The sequence below is a fragment of the Myxocyprinus asiaticus genome, chromosome 19, assembly GCF_019703515.2.
Source record: "Myxocyprinus asiaticus isolate MX2 ecotype Aquarium Trade chromosome 19, UBuf_Myxa_2, whole genome shotgun sequence".
NCBI classification, from domain to species: domain Eukaryota; kingdom Metazoa; phylum Chordata; class Actinopteri; order Cypriniformes; family Catostomidae; genus Myxocyprinus; species Myxocyprinus asiaticus.
This window is the reverse complement of record NC_059362.1, coordinates 39062553-39082044: the sequence shown is the minus strand read 5'-3', so window position 1 is coordinate 39082044 and position 19492 is coordinate 39062553. Positions and strand designations below refer to the sequence as shown.

General features: G+C 37.4%; 1 protein-coding gene and 1 long non-coding RNA gene across 6 annotated transcripts; one reads left to right on the top strand and one right to left on the bottom strand.

Moving 5' to 3' along the window:
• The first annotated feature begins 1965 nt into the window (after positions 1 to 1965).
• Positions 1966 to 8395, top strand: gja1b (gap junction protein alpha 1b). 5 transcript variants are annotated; one of them, XM_051645423.1, is made up of 4 exons: positions 1966 to 2107; positions 3441 to 4357; positions 5382 to 5477; positions 5628 to 8395. In XM_051645423.1, exon 4 carries the CDS (start codon positions 5644 to 5646, stop codon positions 6784 to 6786), a length of 1143 nt encoding a protein of 380 aa, XP_051501383.1. In that variant the 5' UTR covers positions 1966 to 2107; positions 3441 to 4357; positions 5382 to 5477; positions 5628 to 5643; the 3' UTR covers positions 6787 to 8395. The 5 variants fall into 5 exon arrangements, with proteins under 5 accessions (XP_051501383.1, XP_051501381.1, XP_051501384.1 ...); XM_051645424.1 differs by lacking the exon at positions 3441 to 4357 and having other exon boundaries at positions 1970 to 2107; positions 5632 to 8395; XM_051645422.1 differs by lacking the exon at positions 3441 to 4357 and having other exon boundaries at positions 1970 to 2107.
• A 3631-nt stretch (positions 8396 to 12026) lies between these two features.
• On the bottom strand, positions 12027 to 13845 carry LOC127410266 (uncharacterized). The gene is made up of 2 exons (XR_007892101.1): positions 13578 to 13845; positions 12027 to 12381 (listed from the first exon to the last, which is right to left on the bottom strand). It is a non-coding gene; the product is annotated as an uncharacterized LOC127410266 (long non-coding RNA).
• Positions 13846 to 19492: the final 5647 nt, after the last annotated feature.

Sequence of the window (19492 nt, the reverse complement as noted above, 5' to 3'; positions counted from 1 at the left end):
AAGGAATGAGATCAGTGGAATTGAAAAGAGAATGATCATAAAAAAAAATTTAGTAGCCTAATTGTTACATATATATATATATATATATATATATATATATATATATATACATACTATATATACACACACACACACACACACACACACACACCGATCAGCCACAACATTAAAACCACCTGCCTAACATTGTGTAGGTCCCCCTCGTGCCACCAAAAAAGGCGCCAACAAGCCACAATTGTACAGAGCAGTTATCTGAGTTACTGTTGACTTTGTCAGTTCGAACCAGTCTGGCGATTCTCTCTTGACCTCTCTCATCAACAAGGCATTTTCGTCCACAGATCTGCCGCTCACTGGATTTTTTTTGTTTTTGGCACCATTCAGATTCTAGAGACTGTTGTGTGTGAAAATCCCAGAAGATCCGCAGTTACATAAATACTCAAACCAGCCCGTCTGACACCAACATTCATCCATGCATTATCTAATCAGCCAATCATGTGGTAGCAGTGCAGTGTATAAAATCGCAGATACAGGTCAGGAGCTTCAGTTAATGTTCACATCAACCACCAGAATGAGGAGAAAAGGTCATCTTAGTGATTTGGACCGTGGCATGATTGTTGGTGCCAGATGGGCTGGTTTGAGTATTTCTGTAACTGCTGATCTCCTGGGATTTTCATGCATATTAGTCTCTAGAGTTTACTTAGAATGGTGCCAAAAACAAAAAAAACATCCAGTGAGTGGCAGTTCTGCAGACGGAAATGCCTTGTTGATGAAGAGGTCAACAGAGAATGGCCAGACTGGTTCGAACTGACAAAGTCTACAGTAACTCAGATAACCAATTGCGTGGGTTGGCGCTGTTTTGGGGCACGAGGGGGACCTACACGATATTAGGCAGGTGGTTTTAATGTTGTGGCTGATTGGTGTATATATATATATATATATATATATATATATATATATATATATATATATATATATATATATATATATATATAATCATTATTATTATTATTATTATTATTATTATTATTATTATTATTTTTTTTTTTTTTAAAGAACGCTCATGCAAGAAGATGACAATTACACAATGGTCTCCATCACTCCAAACACAAAAAAATAAAAATAAAAAATAAATTAAGATTTACACATTTCAATCGTATAACGAATGTATTAATTGAATTGAAATACATTTAAGCTGTATTAATTTAATTTTAGTTAAAGATTACTCACTTCAGGTTGATGGAAATTTGCTATATGATTGAAATGCATAAATCTTAAAAAAGGGATACATTGACAAAATAATAATAATTAAAAAAAACATAGTCTGTTTATTTTATCTTTTTATTATTTTTTTATTTTATTGTTTATTTAATACATTTATAACCAGTTTTTATTTAATTTGGTAAAGAAATACTCAATTCAGTTTGATGTAAATTATATATATATATATAACAATAACAATTAGGCTATTAAGATTCCTTCATGATCTTTCTCTTTTCACTTCCACTTATCTCATTAATATTATGTTATACAAAAAAAAAAAAAAAAAAAAAAAAAAAAAGTTTATAGCATACAGTAGGCAAAGCTTTATTTGAACTTTTAGTAATAAAATTAACGAAAACATATCCATGACAATATATACAGTAGCTTAACAGATTATTACATTCAGAAATGTCATAACAATATAATATAATATAACATAATATAATATAATATGAAAATACATTCATATTATATTAGCCTCATGTTTATTACTGACGAATTAATAAAAGTCACAATGACATGTTACAGAATTTCTAGACAATGTCTCAAAGTTTTCAAAAAAAATAAAAAAATAAAAAAATAAAAAAAAATAAAAAAAAACTTTTGCTTTTAGCAGAAGTCCATAAAGAGACAGTGGACGAGGAGGTCTTGTGACGTTGACAGTCATGTGACTTCGCCAAACTTTGTGAGTCTGCTTTGCCTTCCCTCTGACTCTTTTATAAGCGGGGAAAGTTTGATAAGTGTGCCTCAGTTTCCCCATAGTCGCTTTACTTGGGATTTTGTGCCTGATCTACAGAAGTGACGGAGAAAGTCCCTACAGGGCTCTCCACTGTTTTCTTGTCTCCAGGTAAGATTTACACACACTCTTAAAAATTTTTAGAAACTTTTTATTTCTTTACACAGCGGCACTAATATTCAGGACTGAGCGCAACACAGTGGAAAGTTTAAATCTTTTTTTTTTTTTTTTTTTTTTTAGGCTGCTCTTATTAAATGGAATTTTAATTTAAACTAACTGAACTAAACTTGTGAGTTTACACGTTTATAATAATGCTATTATAATATCATATAATAAAGTATAGTCATATTGTTCATATATTTAAGCTATTTAAGAGGCAGAAATGCAATTATAGAAAATTAAAACAGAGAAAATTACATACAAAATATTTGTGTCTGAATTATTTTATTTTTATTTATTTATTTTATTTTTTAAGTTTTGAAAGAAAAGACAGGTGAGAATCAAAAACATGATGAATGAACTGGAACTAAATGTACATTTTTTTTTTTTCGACAATCAGCTAAAGATTATATATATATTTTTTAATAACTGTAATAGGCTATACGACTTCACAGGGAAGAAACGGGATGCTTTTTCCACCTCAAAAGCACGCAATAGGGGGTGCTGTTCATATGTTGAACCTGTAATACTCAAGCGTTCATAGCTGATTTTTATGATGACTTCTTATTTTGTGCATTGTAATTACAAATTTCAATTCAATTTATTTTTGGCTTGTGCCAAACAGTTGGACAGAATAGTTGGTCAGATTCAAGGGTCATATAGTGTTATCTTCATAACTGTATCTTCAAATCAATAAATATACAGACCAGATATCTCAATATCTAATGCATCTCTAAACTGAGTACCATGCAAGAGTTTGCCCTTATAGTGTCATTACAGACAGACAAAACCACCCGTTTTTTCGCCAGTCATTTCACTCTTTACGAAAAATGGTTCTAAAATTGCACCAGAAAAGGGTTCTTTAGCTTGTAACAATAGCAGAACTATTTTTAAATGATAATATTTAGCCTTGTTGTTGTTCCATGAAGAACCTTGCATTGAAAGTGCAGGGGTAAAGAACCTCAAACCCCAGCATAGAGAACAATGTCTTTAATTGGAACTATTAATATTTAAAAAGCCTTTAAGGGACTTTATTGCTGAAACACATACCCAATTTAAACTGTTTTTTTTTTTTTTTTTTTTAAGGGGGATTTGGTTTGTGCCAAAGGGCCAACAATATGTCCAGTATACTAAAGAGATGCTCCTCTTCATGCCTGTAGCAGCACATGAGTCAGGCAGTTTGTGGGGATGGGGGAGTGGACGTGTATCTGTCTGTGGGAGAGGGAGAGCAGTAAGGCTCGTCACCTGGGCTGTCATTATCTCTAACACCTGTGTCTTGTTATAGTGATGGCAGAGGGAGACCTAAAAGGCAGACGGATACGGCAGTAGCCAGAGAGAGAAACAAGAGAGACTGTCCCTGCATCTGTAGCAGTATGACGCGTTTGTGTGTTTGTGTGGCTACTAAGAGCCCATTTTGTTTACGTTTTTTGAGTGACGCTGAAGGGTACTCATACTCATGTTGACAGTTTGCTACCTTCTGACTCTCCCATTGCTCAACTTATGAACGTGTTACAGTGGTGCCGAAACCCGGGAGCGATCGGAGGAAACGTCGTCATGGAATCTTCACCACTGGGCTAAGTCCCTCGCCGGCATCCAGCAAAGTCAACTTCAGGCCCTCATGGAGTTACGCCTGGAGCAACAACTCCTGCTCAAGGCTCAAGCGGAGGACCGGCTGGTATTCCAGAGCCTGATCGACAGAGAGGGGGCTGCCGATGTGAACCCGGAGCCCTCAACATCAGTGACCCTCATCAAAATGGGGCAGAGTGATGATCTTACTAAAAAGGGGACCCCCAATCCGGTCCAGTGGACAGAGTCGTGCCAACAGGCTTTCCTGAAATTAAAATCTGCGCTTTGAGGGGGGCCGCTTTTACATGCTCCTAATTTCTCTCTCCCCTTTATTTTGCAGACGGATGCATCTGACAGGGGGCTGGGGGCGGTACTCTCGCAAGAGGTGGGTGGGGAGGAACAGCCGGTGCTGTTCATAAGTTGCAAGCTCTCCTTGAGGGAGATGAAGTACAGCACCATTGAAAATGAGTGTCTTGCGATCAAGTGGCCGATCCTCACCCTCCGCTTCTACCTGCTGGGGCGTGCCTTCACCCTCTGCTCAGATCACACCCCACTCCAGTGGCTCCACCGCATGAAAGTTACCAACGCGTGGATCACCCGTTGGTTCCTGGTGCACTTCAGCCGTTTAAATTCGAGGTGATCCACAGACCGGGGGCACAAATGGCTGTGGCAGACTTTCTCTCCAGAAATGGGGTGGGGGGGGGGAGTTGGCAGGCCGGATGTTGCCCCAGCCTGAGTCGGGCAGTGGAGGGTATGTGGGGATGGGGGCGTGGCCGTGTATCTGTCTGCGGGACAGGGAGAGCTGTAAGGCTTGTCACCTGGGCTGTCATTATCTCTAACACCTGTGTCTTGTTATAGTGATGGCGGAGGGAGACCTAAAAGTCCGATAGATGCGGCAGTAGCCAAAGAGAGAGAAACAAGAGAGCCCGTCCCTGCATATGTAGCAGTACGACGCGTTTGTGTGTTTGTGGCAACTTAAGAGCCATTTTTGTTTATGTTTTTTTTTTTTTGAGTGATGCTGAAGGGTAATAAAATACACTGTTGACAGTTCTCTGCCTCCTGACTCCTCCATTGCTCAACTTACGAACTTGTTACACAGTTATTCAGAAGTTCTTAAATGGTTCCTTGTGATTTTCCACAGCACAAAGAATTAATAAAGGGCTTGCTTCCCAGTTCAATTCTCATTTCAAGCAAATGTTGTGGTTTTTTTTTTATTATTTGAAAATCTCTGCTGTGACTGGAAGAACAGACACCTTGCTAAATAAGCACCTTAAATTCCCCAGTCGAGCCATGTCCTAGTGGCTTAGCCATGTTTTCTTGATAATAAAGAGGCTTTAAGATAGTTTAATCAGAAGATATATACTCGCTTTCTGCAAAAGTTGTGGAAGCATTTAGTTGAGAAATTGTATTTCATGAAATACAAGATGGTAATTATTATTTTATTAAGTCCTAACAGTTATCTTAAAGGAATAGTTCATTCAAAATAGACAAAAAAATAAATAAATAAATAAAAAAGGAAATATTAGACAGAATGTTAGGGACTGACAGCCTCCGTCACCATTCACTTTGTCATATTGCATTTTTTTTTTCTTCCATACAATGAAAGTGAATGGTGACTGAGACTAACATTTTGCCCAACATCTCCTTTTGTGTTCCACAGATGAAAGACAGTCTAACATGTTTGGAATGACACGAGGGTGACTAAATGACAACATCATTTTTGGTTGAACTAGCTCTCTAACAGACCTGAGACCAGGTTAACTTCATGTTATGTAAATCTTACATTTAAATCATGATTCTTTTCATAATGATGTCCAGATCAGGCACCGAAGTCTACTTTCTCTCATCTTGTTCTTCTTATGTGCCAAAAAATACACTATATTACATCTCAGCTTTTTCTTTTTAGCTAGAACTCCCTCAAGATGGGTGACTGGAGTGCTCTGGGAAGGCTCCTTGACAAGGTGCAGGCCTACTCCACAGCCGGAGGGAAGATCTGGCTCTCTGTACTCTTCATCTTCCGGATCCTGGTTCTGGGAACTGCAGTGGAGTCGGCCTGGGGGGACGAGCAGTCGGCTTTCAAGTGCAACACCCAGCAGCCTGGTTGCGAGAATGTCTGCTATGACAAATCGTTCCCCATTTCACACGTGCGCTTCTGGGTGCTGCAGATCATCTTCGTGTCCACCCCTACGCTTCTGTACCTAGCACATGTGTTTTACCTGATGCGCAAAGAGGTGAAGCTGAACCGCAAAGAGGAGGAGCTGAAGGCGGTACAGAACGACGGAGGTGATGTGGATCTCCATCTGAAGAAGATCGAGCTCAAGAAGCTCAAGTATGGCCTGCAGGAACATGGCAAGGTGAAGATGAAGGGTGGTCTCCTGCGCACCTACATCGTGAGCATCCTTTTCAAGTCGATCTTTGAAGTGGGCTTCCTGATGATCCAGTGGTACATATACGGCTTCAGTCTGTCGGCCGTGTACACCTGCGAGCGCTCGCCTTGCCCCCATCAAGTAGACTGTTTCCTTTCTAGACCCACAGAGAAGACTGTCTTTATTATCTTCATGCTGGTGGTTTCTCTGGTCTCGCTTGTGCTCAATGTTATCGAGCTATTCTACGTGTCATTCAAACGGATCAAGGACCGCGTGAAAGGTAGACAAAACGAGTTCCAAACCGGCACCTTGAGCCCTACACCTAAGGAACTGTCCCCCACAAAATACGCATACTACAATGGTTGCTCCTCGCCGACTGCGCCACTTTCGCCAATGTCACCGCCAGGCTACAAGCTAGCCACCGGCGAGCGGACCAACTCTTGTCGCAATTACAACAAGCAGGCCAATGAGCAGAACTGGGCCAACTACAGTACGGAGCAAAATCGTCTTGGCCAGAACGGCAGCACCATCTCCAATTCACATGCTCAGGCCTTTGAGTACCCTGATGATACGCACGAGCACAAGAAACTAACGGCAGGCCACGAGTTGCAGCCATTAGCTTTGATAGATGCGCGGCCGTGCAGTCGGGCCAGCAGCCGCATGAGCAGTCGAGCGAGGCCCGACGACCTGGATGTCTAGCTGTGCGACTTGGTGCAACGTCATGACACTAGAGGACTGATGCAGGAAGTGAGACGGGCTAATTTCCTGTACCGAGGGGGCGGGGCTAATTCCGCACAAGTTCCTCACTAGACTCTAGTCGATACAGAGACATAAAATTACTCACACTGCTGGAGGTACTATTGATTAATAATGTTATAACTAGCAGAGCTAACATGCCCTAACAACTGAACTGTCGGGGCCAAGGGCACAAACAGGGCAAACCTGTCCAACTCTTAATTCAACCCACCAGAATATGCCTTGATTGATTTTTTTTAAAATGCCACACAATTCCATTTTAACATGTTGCACTCCTATTTGTAGAATTGTATTCTAACCCCCACATCACACTTTTAATTGGATCTCAGTTGATGTCTCATATTTATGACCTCAAATCCATGTTGTCCAACAGGCTCCTAGTGTTAATGAATTAATATTTATTTATTCATAAAGACTAACAGGATATCCACCACTAGATAAAGACTGACTACTACTCAAGATTATGTCTACATAATTAATACCATCCAATCACATATTTATTGACAATAATCCAAATTTCAACAAAACGTTAAGAGGATTTTATTAATCACAGTGTGACTGTCATTTTCCTTATAAACTTTGAATTTATGTGGTGTCAGTTTATTGTTATTTGATGATATTCGTTGTTTTGGGTGGTGGTATGATATGGAAGTGTCTATATGTGGACTAAGCTGCTGTACCAACAGTCAAACAGCTTGAGTTCTTATTTTTTATTTTTGAAGAAATTGTGCTCTAAAAAGTCTCTGAGAGAAAGACTTTATTTTTGTTCTCATTTAAAATGCCATTTTTATTTTCATCTTTTGATTTTTGGATTAAGAGAGGAGGGGGGATGGAATGAGTTAGAATTAAATTAGAATAATAGAATTAATGTTTTTTCTGTCTTACCTTGGAGTGAATTACCTTTTTTTTTTTTTTAACTCAATGTAATCATTGCTGCTTGAGAGATAGAGATTTAGTACTGTAAATCAAGCTAACTATGTCACAAATGTGAGTTTTTAGAAGACTGCTTGTTAGAGCTGGACTAATATTTAGTCAGTTATATTAAGAGATATATGCCAGCGTAGCTCCACAACTACCAAACACTAGTAGATGAAATTTCATTATGGACATTCTTTTGTTTTGATTTTCAAATTTTGCATCATAGTATTGGTACTCATTCGCAGAGGCTCATGGATCTTTCAGCTACAATGGTGTTTGCACTGAGATTTTGGCTAGGGTGTTATTTGATGCAAAAAGGACAAAAAAGTTCTCTGTTATGCATGTAACTAATTTATTTTACAACACACTACAAGGTGTAAAATCACTACACTTTAGCAGTGCTCTCACAGAAACCTTGGTTTTTGGATGTCGAGTAGCTATTTTAGGCAAAATTATGCATCTGGTAAATAAAAAAAAAGGGGGTTTTAATTGGAAAAAAGTTAATGCCATTCCATGGGAATCCACTGTTGTACAGTGCGCATGACAGTGGAAAAACCAAGCAATGAAACAAAAAAAGACATTATTCAAATCTGTGAAAAAGCAATTTAACCAATAAAGATTTTTTTCTTTGTAATTTTGTATTTGTGTGACTCAGTAATATATTTTAATGAGCAAACTTTCATGAGGTTGTTGAACAGAACATTTTCAGTACTGTAAGTAGATATTTTTAATACTCAAACTTTGCTTCTAATTACTCATTACTCATTTCAGTATTTTTGTTTACACCCATACAGAGGCTTATGATAAACAAAAGACAAAATGCACTGCAGTTTGTCTGGTGCCAGTATATAAAGGTGTCTGGTGCAGGCGTTTTATCCAAGAGAATTAGCCCTACACAAACCACTGTGTTTAAACAGACAATAGCAACCAAAACAGTGTAACGTCCAAAATCCATCTACGCCAAGACTGACTTGCAATCCAAAAGACTGATAAGTTTTTACATGTATGTTTTAAAATGCCCCAGAAACTTTCAAAATTTCATCATATAAAAAAAGATTCAGTTCCTTTTCTCTTATCCAAGTTTCCTGTTTAACCTTTCCACAAAGCAAAATAAAACCATATGCCTGGGCCGAGTTTGTGAACCACATGGGGCTAGAGCAGAAGAATGAGAAAAAAAAAACATGAGACTTTGATCTAGTGCTAATTAATGTAGATCTTTTGCAACCAGATTTATCACAGAATCCTAGTGCATATAATAGAGCCTGAACTGATCAATTCTGCCGGTAATCATCAGAACATGATAAAAGGTAATGCACATGGGAAGGGGCTTGTAAAAAAAAAAAAAAAGGAGTTAAACAAATTTAGTTTCTATATATATATATATATATATATATATATATATATATATATATATATATATATATATATATTAGAACACCTAAGGGACACTTTAAAGTGTCTGAATCATTTCCATTATACAAAGACCAGTTTTGCATTATATTTCTTAATATATATATATATATATATATATATATATATATATATATATATATATATATATATATATATATAAAGGAATTGATAAAAATGTAGAAATATAGCACATACTTCAAGCAAATATTTCCAAAAAGTTTGTTTGAAATTATTGAACAATTTGCATGTTGTCAAACATTAGTGGAACATGTCTACAGTTAATGTGATGACAGGACACCTGTGTGAACTTGAGGGGAGCTGACTTACAAGTCATACAAAAGTCATTGCAAAAATGGCTCGGTAAAGTGAAGTTGCTTCTGAGAAACACTCAATCAGCATTTGTTAGTGGTGCCATTTTGTTTGATGTTTTGTATCTAATGCAATGACATCCAGCCAGTTTTAAGTGTGACCTTAGTGTCCAAATGCTACATAATATACAGTCCAGTATAAGTCACTATTAATACCACTAAATATTTAAGTAATGAATCTGAAACGTCAGACCAACATACGTCTTAGAAACCACTCAGTGCACTCTCAAGTGATGAGTAAACACGTCTAAGCTGAGTTTATTTCATTTGGGTAAGCATAGTTTAAATGAATATATAGCAGCAGTCTTCTGCCCACAGACTACTGCAGTGTGTGAGTTGTACATTTCCTGTGCCCATACAGCCACCCAGACCACAACTTCTGGGTGGTGCTGGGAATCCATGTTATAGCTGCTAACTTTACTAAAAATGGCAAACGGACTTCTTATTATGACACTGCCCATGTTTGATACAAACAGCTGCTGTTCTTCTCTCATAATATTTTATATTGGACACCCGCCTAAATTTATTTTGTAATGACACGTCTTCACAAACCAAACTAAACCATTTCCCCCTCTCTATCCATGCAAAACAAGTTTACAACAAATTCTGAAAAAAAAAAAAAAAAAAAACATCTAAACACAAGATACATTTAGTTGAGAAGCAAAAAGTCATTGAGAAATATAACAAAATAGGCCAATGGGTCTGAATTCACATTTAATTATTTTTTTTTTTTTTTTTTTTTTTTTTTTTTTATCCTATTGGCAAATTTTTTTTTTTTTTTTTTTTTTTTCATGTTTTAAGCATAAATCTCACTAAATAAGTATATTTATCTTGTTTTCTAGTGTATAAAAATCCTTAAACAAGAATAATTGACCTCCATCATGATCAGCTACCTAAAAGTACTTAGAGCAGTATTTTGATTAAATCCCTGCATGGAGTTCTTTCCTGCTGGTATCTGTCAGTGGTTACAAAGTATCAGTACATGAGAACATCATATATCATTCCCGAAAACAGTCCAATTCTTCTTGGAGCTCAGCAAGAGCAGTGGAATGCTAGCGCACACGCTGGGTGTGAAATTGTGTGATACTTTGACAGTCAACATTTGAGGGGATTGGCCGCTTTTCACCTCTGGGGCAGTGCGCATATCATGCACAGTCATGCTTCCTGAGAGATCTGCCCACTCCCTGCTGTTTATATAAGCATAAGCAAACCAAAACAATAGGATGCTTCCAATCTTACAATGGCGAGAACCACCAGTCCCAAATGGTGTCTCAGATTTCTGTGAGGTTAGAAATTGGATTCGTCCTCATTGCATTTTTTCTTTAAAATTTTCCACTGCTGGATGGACCGGGATTGCTGAGAGAAAAGCTGCGGTTTTATTAAACATAGAAGAGCTGCCCCAAACATGTCTATTGAGGTGGAGAACATGCACAGAGTCAGAGGAACTTAGCACTAATAGACTCTCTCTGTCATCATGAGCAAAGCTCTGTTCCAAAACCGAGTTGCCTTGCTGTCTACTGCCTAAATAGGCAGCTACTTTCTAAGGTAGCATCCTAAATTAATTTAATAAGAAACCCATTTGAAAAGCTCTACATTTGCATCAACTCCATGTGCCACACAAACAACCTTTTTAACACACTGTAAAAAGTGTAACGGACAATTATTTGCTTAAAGATAGCTTAAAGACAATGGATCATGCGGAAATTCAACATGTTGCGGTTCCCTGACATCGATCCCATTCTGCTGGATTACTGACAAGCAGCATATCCCATTGGACATTTTTGTATCAATTTAAATGTGTTTACTTTTTCCTGTGGTGCTACTGATAGCACTTTGCGCAAGCAGCCTTAGAGAAACAAAGTTCTGGTCCCATGAAAACCAGGACGTAATAACATAAACAATGGTGAGCGTGATTTGGAGGTTACATTACTCTACTGACAGTTGGGGTTTGGGTTAGGGTGTATGGTTAATAAAATATACAGTACATTCCTGTTGACTGTATTACCACATTTACAACTAAAACCAACTCTCTTTACAACTCGATTTTGGCTCCACTTTGTAGACATTTGATCCGGAAACTTGGTTGCAACTCCAGTTGGAGCTATTTAGTTCAAGGCCCATTAGTTCAACAACACTTCAGGCTTCAGCCACTGGGGACAGTTGTTCAAGTTTCGTTGAGCACAGACTGATTTTAGCTGAAGAACGTTCGACCTACTGTTGCTGACTTCACAGTGAGAGCAGTCTGAAAAATTACTTTCGTTGCTGTATTTTAATAAAGTCAGGATAATTCATATTACAGTTAGATATAATATTTTTGACTTGAATAAAACCAGTTCATTTAGGGTTAGGTGTTACCACAGGAAGCATATTTGTTAGGTGACCTGACAAAATATTTTTTATAGTGCATGAAGCACACTGGAAACTCGACTCAAAATGTATTTCAATACTAATAATAAGCATAAAAACACATCACTCACACAAATATTGGGTAAAATAATGCATTTTACTTTAGATTGAACTTTTTAATCAATAATACTTATCATTAAATGAAATATCTGCCATCTTGGGTAGATTCTTATGAATGAAACAGTCTTACAAACTTTGTATAATTTATCCTTAGAACTTTTTTTTTTTTTTTGGAAAAGAGCACAAAAGTCTCTCTGTCTCTCTCGTTTCTTACCAAATCATCACACTTCTTTCAGTCTGATACTATTACTATTACACCTTCTTTATTACATTGATTCAGTCCCATGCTGGCTGTTTAGAGTGGGTTAATGTTAACCATAGGCAACTGAGCTCCTCCCTGCTAGGTCAGGCCTCTGAAGTACCAGCAGCAAGTCTGCAAAGAGAGACATGTGACCCCAAGTTTTGCCATGTCCTTTCATGGGAATATCTGATGTTCAATGACACAACAAAAGTTCTGGGCAGTTTAATTTCAATTTCATTTAACTGAATACAAAAATCATTCATATTAAGCATCTGCGTTATTAATAATACTGTATATAATTAACAGAATGGTGATTGGTTGCAAGCAATTTTGTTCACCATATTTCACTATGCTTTTGCTGTCACTCATCAAACACACAAAGCCATACTTCTATGTTTCTTCATTTAAGGGCACACAAACTATTTATTATTAAAAGCGGTCACCCAGACATTTAAAGTTAGAGAGCATTATATGAGAGACAGAGTTCATGAGATGCATGAGGCCTCTTTGATCCCTCAAGTGCACAGCGAAAGAAGGGACTAAAAGATTGCCTCAAAACACAGACACAAACTCATAATATGGATGCAGGAAACTGGGTAAAGCAAATGGCATGCATAAGCACCAAATATCTGGCACAGGAAAGAGTAAAGAATGGAAAGATATCTTGCTAAGTATAATTGTAAACATTTTAAAGTAATGGTTTTGGGACTTTACTCAAGAACCGGATCAGTCCGATTTGTGAACAAACCATTCAGACAGTTTTTGTGAGCAAGATCAACCGATTCATTGGAATGAAAAAACAAAAAAAAAAAAACTATTAGTTTACAGAAATTCAAATTCTTCACTATTAATGAGAGCTAGGGCAGATATCAAGATTTTCAGAGAATAATGACTTTAAATTTTCAGTACATTCAAATATTCTTCCACATATCTTTTTTTCTATGGAACACAAAAGATGTTAGGCAGTACTGTTTTTTAGTCTCAGTCACTATCCACTTTCATTGCATCTTTTTTCATTCATTCTGCCTAACATATTTCATTTTGTCATTAAAGTTTGGAAAGATATTAATGTGAGAAAAATTATGTCAGAATGGTCAGCTATGAGTGAACTATTCCTTTAAGCACTAACAAAATGGAGTGCAAATAAAAAAAAGCAGGCAAAAGAAAGAGACAGATGAACCATGGAATGCATGCAAATGAATGAGGCAGAGAGAGAGAGAGAGAGAGAATTAGCCAGAATAAAGTGCAAACCCAGAACACGAGCACTAGAAGAAGAAAAAAACCAAAGCATGACGTGTGAGCACATGCAGCATATTCCAGATACAAACCCTGTTCAGAGTGAATCAGCAAAGTCCTTGGAAGAACTGAAACAAAGTCTTTCTTTTTTTTTTCTTTTTTGTAATAAGAGGCTGTCACCCTCAGAGCAGTTGGTTGGCCATGTGGGACGGATTATACCATGATCCTGCCACTGTCTTCTCCGACAGCCCAGCTCCACCTTTGTTTTGATAGCAATTGCTCACTGGCTCCCCTGTCCAAGTGTAAAGGCCATTTAAACTTTAATATGGCAGGCTCCTGAGAGTCTCACGAGAGACTTAAAAGTTCACCAGGACTCTGTAAGATATCTCTAATTGAGGTAGATGGGGTTTGGAGAGTCAGGCACGCTGGGCCCATAGCTAAAATTACAAGACTTGTCATCGGTTACGGAGAGGTCAGGAGAGAAGAAAGTATGCAGCCCACATCCAAAGTCAATAGCGGTGTTGACTGGCATAAGCAAAATATTTCCATGCTCACCCCTAAACGCCGCTCTGCGTTTTTTCCCCTCACTTCCACACCAGCAACGTCCAATATTTCGACTACGGTCATTACTCTAAATTTAGCCAGATGCTCCCCGGTTTTCCACTGAGAGGTCCAAATTTGAGAAAATCGAGCCAGGAGTATTCTAAGCATGGGGAATAAAATGTATTTCATTTGCCTGACTGTAACTAGCATCAATTCAAGGAATGCAGGATTCTAAATCACTTGAGCAGTGCACTTCTGGCAATATGAATTTGCCATATCTAAAATTTTAGAGGGCTCTAGATGCCTAAAGCTACTAAGTGAGAAGGAACATGGTGTAACATCTTAAGGACATCAATGGAGTCATGGAGTCAGCGGGTCAGGCAAAAAGTGACCTGTCACTAAAATGCCATTAGCAGCCTTAACCCTTTGTGTATGCAATGAGAATCTGTACAGTACAAATCTGTGCTGGCTGTAAATATAATGCTCTAAATATACATTCAAGTCAAACCAGTTTTAAGACAGCTACAAAGTAGGTGAAAGTCATGTCAAATTTCAATTCAGTATGAATCCACAACAAATGGGGAGTAGTTAACTTTAAAGTAGCAATGCTAATAACTTAATTATATTTTTCAGTAGGGTTAGAAAGTAGCTCAACTATTTTAACAATGGTGTAGCTTTTCCAGTAACAAGCTACATTTTCTAATGAGTCGTGCTGTAGCACCACAAAACACTGCATTTATCACATTGTATTGCGAACACAGCACTGGAGCCGATGTGCTAATCTAAATAATCCTTACTCTTTCGTGTAGCGCTGGGAAAACCGAATCATTCAGGCCTAAGTTAATCAGTTCTTTCGGACACTTCTTCTATATGAACTGGTTAAAATAAACTATTCCCTTATGTTTATCGTTGGGAACTGCGATTCATTTTAATGAAAAGTTTTTTTGGGATGGTTCATGTAAATGAACTAGTTCACATAAATAATTTACGAAATCGAAGAATGAATTTATGTGATTATGTGATTTATGTGACATTATTTAGAACAAACTCTGGCTAAAACAAAGCGATTTTTGAGTTTGTTCTGGTTGTTCGTAACAGCTTGCCAGCGCGAACTTTCAGGAAATCTTTGGACCAGCTGCTAAACACCCTTTTATTGCCATTGATCCACATCATCGTTAAGTGTGACCTAGAGCTCCACCTACTTTGAGGTCAACAACTAATTACCATTCAGTCAGTTAAGATCAGTCAATATTCACACCTGAGTGCAGAGTTATTAGCGAGCTGGTGCAAACTTACCTACATCTGTACGATCGTTCACCTAGAAACATTTTCAAAGAACATGTCAAGTGATTTTTTTGCTTAATTATTCTACAAAAGGAATTAAATCTACTCAGATACTCTTAAGTGCCCATTCACTCTGTTTTTTGATATGCTGCTTCGCTCATGTGACATTTGCAGCCGAAAGCCATTCACATAAAATATTACAAGTAAAATATTCCTGGCATTTTTTTGTCTGCATTCAGCCACTTTAACACTCTTTAATACACCCATCTTAGCCGTATTATCAGTGTCATAATAATTTTCAATAACAGAGGGTTACCAGTGCACATTATATCCACGTATAGCATGTTAGCACATTAGCACCATGAATGCAGAATGTAAACATGTCAAATTACACATTATCTACTGCATATATATGACTTTAAATCATCGAGTGGTTAAACCAGCTTCTTTTATTGATCGCTTGTGAATTCTACTCATAGAATGGGGCATGAAGTCATTGAAAACTCATTTTAATGTCACATTAGTAAAGGGTTTACATGGACCCTGTGTTCCAAACAGAATAAATCAGCTTCCGAAGGGCACTTCGAAGGAAGAACAATCATGATAGCCATGCTGTAAGATTGCTTCAAACAAAATTTCCAGTAACTAGACAGACGTCTTTGACAGTTGTTATGTTTCTCACACCGCTTTTAAAAGACAAGTTCAAGTTACAACTCTGAAAAGAAGACCTCATTCTGTTTCATTTCGCTGTTCTGCGTCTTGCTGTTTTGAGCAAAAACCTGGATGTCTTGCATCCATCTGTGCTATTTTTAATCGTTGGTGTATGAAAACATGCACTAGATGGACGTCTTTGACCAATTTGATACATTTCCAGTGATTTGCACCTCGGTGCTGGATGATACTGTATGTGTATGCATCTTGTTTCACCGTGCTTTTGACTATGTATGTGCGTTTTTTTTCTTCTCATATCAGAGTGGATTGATTGTGAACCAGTCACAATATGATTCAAGCTTTGCAAAGGAACTGTTATTGAAGGATGGGGCAGTTAAAAACACTGTTTCATGCGATCGCAAAAACGTAAGTAAACAGTTTGATAGTTTTGAAGAGGAAGAGGGAGGGGCCAGGCTATGAAGACACACGGCCGGCCTTGAATTGGGCTAATCAGCCGGGAGGGGGATAAAGATGAGCCAGAGGCGCCAGTTTGTGAGAGAGGCGCACACGGCCACATTGTGTGTGTGTGTGTGTCTGTGTTCATGTTTGTTTTATGTTGTTTTAAGTTGAGTTTTACCATTAAAATTAATTTTAATTTCCTTGCCCATTCTTTTCCTGTTACAATAGTTTATGGTGCTGCTGTGCTTGAGTGAACAGTTTAATATATTCGGATGCAATGTGTTGTATGTGTGTTATGTGTAAACCTTGATATTTAGTTTTATAATGTTGTGTTGAGCTTGTTCATTCTCTTCCAATTGAGTTTCAAATGTGGCTGTATTCGAGGGGCTGCACGTTAGCCAGTCAGAACAGTGAGCATTTACGTTGAACTTTAAAGGAGGCACTGAGGCCAAGACTGAGCATTTCAGACAAAGGGCTAAAGACAGGGTAGAAAATGATCATATATTATGATCATATATTACTAAATTATGACTGTTTTTACTAACATTATCAGTGGACCTCATGGAAGATAAATTAAAAAAAAAAAAAATATTGTATGTCATGACCCCTTCAGGTATAAAATTGCATATATAACTAACTAACAACACTTGAATCCCCAAGAGACATTAAGTTGCTATGTTTGGAATTACACACTACCATGCAACTCTTACTAGTACAGTATATTTCATTGTATTCTGTAGTATGTATACTGTGCATTGTGTGTGAATTTTCTGTTTATTTATCTGTAGTATTCCTTTCCAAACACACAGTAGCCAGTGTTGCTTTAGGCCATGTCCACATTAACATATTAGTGTGGACGTGGCCTTACAGTCATAGTATTGCAAAATTATTCTGCTAATGAGGTCACGTCATAACACAGTCGAAATGTTTATAGATAAATATTGAATACACAGTTTTACAAACAATTGTAAACAACATTTTATACAACTGTGCAGTATGCAGGTAATCCATTCCCATCATAGCCAGTGTTTCACAGTCATGGCATGGCAAAAGGATCCTGCTACTTTATTGAAACTTTCAGAGAACAAAGAAGCAAGTGAATCACCTCACAGATCAGCAGTCTGATTATGTCTCAAAGATTTAGACCATGCAACGATATAGGGATCATTCCTTTCATTCAGGAAGAATTTAAGAATGTATGTCAGGATTAAGAGCCCTGTTTTTCTTTTTATCTCCTAACACACTACTAGCCGTTCAGGATATTTGAACCCTCTGAGAATGTATAGGCTTATGCGCTATTGGGTTTTCTTTCTAGAAGCTACAGCTGCTCTGCAACAACTATACATCATCATACTTCCAGTACATTTGCTCTCTGTCTCCAGAAAAATTCACAAGCATGTTTACAATTGCATCAGGAATGCTAAAGCAGCTTATAACCTTGTTAAAAAAAAAATGTGGCCATGTACAGTACAGTATGTTCACTTTTGCTGGCTGCTCACTTGCCAAGGCAGTAGTGGCTCTCAGATGCTGAGGAACTCTGAAAACAGCAGAAACTAGTTTCCCAAGGCACATGCAAGCTGCTTATATGAATAAAAAAATGATTTAGAGAGAATGACATCAGTGGCTATTGCTTTAAAGATATAGTTCACAAAATAATAACAATTTTATAAAAAAGTACAGTACTGTAATGTTGTACCAAACGCATATGCCTTACTTTCTTCTGTGGAATGCAAAAGGAGATGTTAGACAGTATGTTAGTCTGATACAATGAAAGTGAATGGCTATCATTTTGCCTAACATCTCCTTTTGTGTTCAACGGGAGAAAGAATACACAGTTTGCCATTGATAAGTGACATCTATGCTTCTGCTTCCACCCTCTTGAAAAGCACCAGCCGCCACTGGATGACATAGTACTCCTTTAACTGCTATAGACACATTCAATAAACAAACCAAAGTACATATCCACAACTTCTTAAACTCTTCTTGTTTTATTTTCCATGTTAGCACAAACAAGATTCTCAAACCACAGTGACTGTAAAAACAGACAATGCCAACAGTGCATTTAATTATATACCGAAGTGTGTGTCCTATCACTGAATAGGAAATGACTTTGACGAATGGATGTTTGAGAACTGAGGTTGGTTGCAATTCCACAAAGCTGACAGAAGGTTTTCTCATTTCTATAACGTTGCAGCATGCTAAGCCTGAGAAGAATATTTGACTTTAGTTTTACTCTACTGTCTTGTCTCAATGTCTGTCTCATCTCAGACCTGAACTGTCTCTGTACGTACACAGGTGCATGTTTTTTAGCCATCTGCAAATAACATTGCTCTTCTTCAAATTTACAGATTCGAGGATCAGAAATAAATATTTCTGGGAAGCCCCTTGTTGCTCCCCTGAGAGGGAAAAGTTTCTCTTTTTCCTGATTCCAAATGTAGCTGCTTAAGTAATGTCTCTTTAAATAGTCTTGATAGCCAGTATTTACAGTAAAGGTGAAATGTGTAGTTTTTTCAATGTGAAAATAGTAAATGCAATCCAATAATTGGTCCTAATTATTTGTTCAATAAAATGTTTACAATTGTTAGAAATTTTGAATTTTTATTTTAAAATTTGTTTTTATATTTTTTTAGAAAAATTTCTCATTCAGTCATGCATTTATTTTCATAGCACTAATTACAACAAAATTCATAATGTGTGTCTTTTACTAGCCAACACATTGTCACATGAACAAACAGTCAATAATTACAATGAGGTATGCTAAGTGTCACTAGCCTTAAAGGAATATTTCACCCAAAAATGAAAATTCTCTCATTATTTACTCACGCCATCCCAGATGTGTATGACTTTCTTCTGCAGAACACAAACGAAGATTTTTAGAAGAATATCTCAGCTCTGTAGGTCCATTCAATGCAAGTGAATGGTGAGCTGAAATTTGAAACTCCAAAAAGCACCTAAGGGCAGCATAAAAGTAATCATTAAGACTCCAGTGGTTTAATCAATATCTTCTGAAGCAATGTGATAGGTTTGGTTAAGGAACAGTTCAATATTTAAGTCCTTAATTAACTACCAC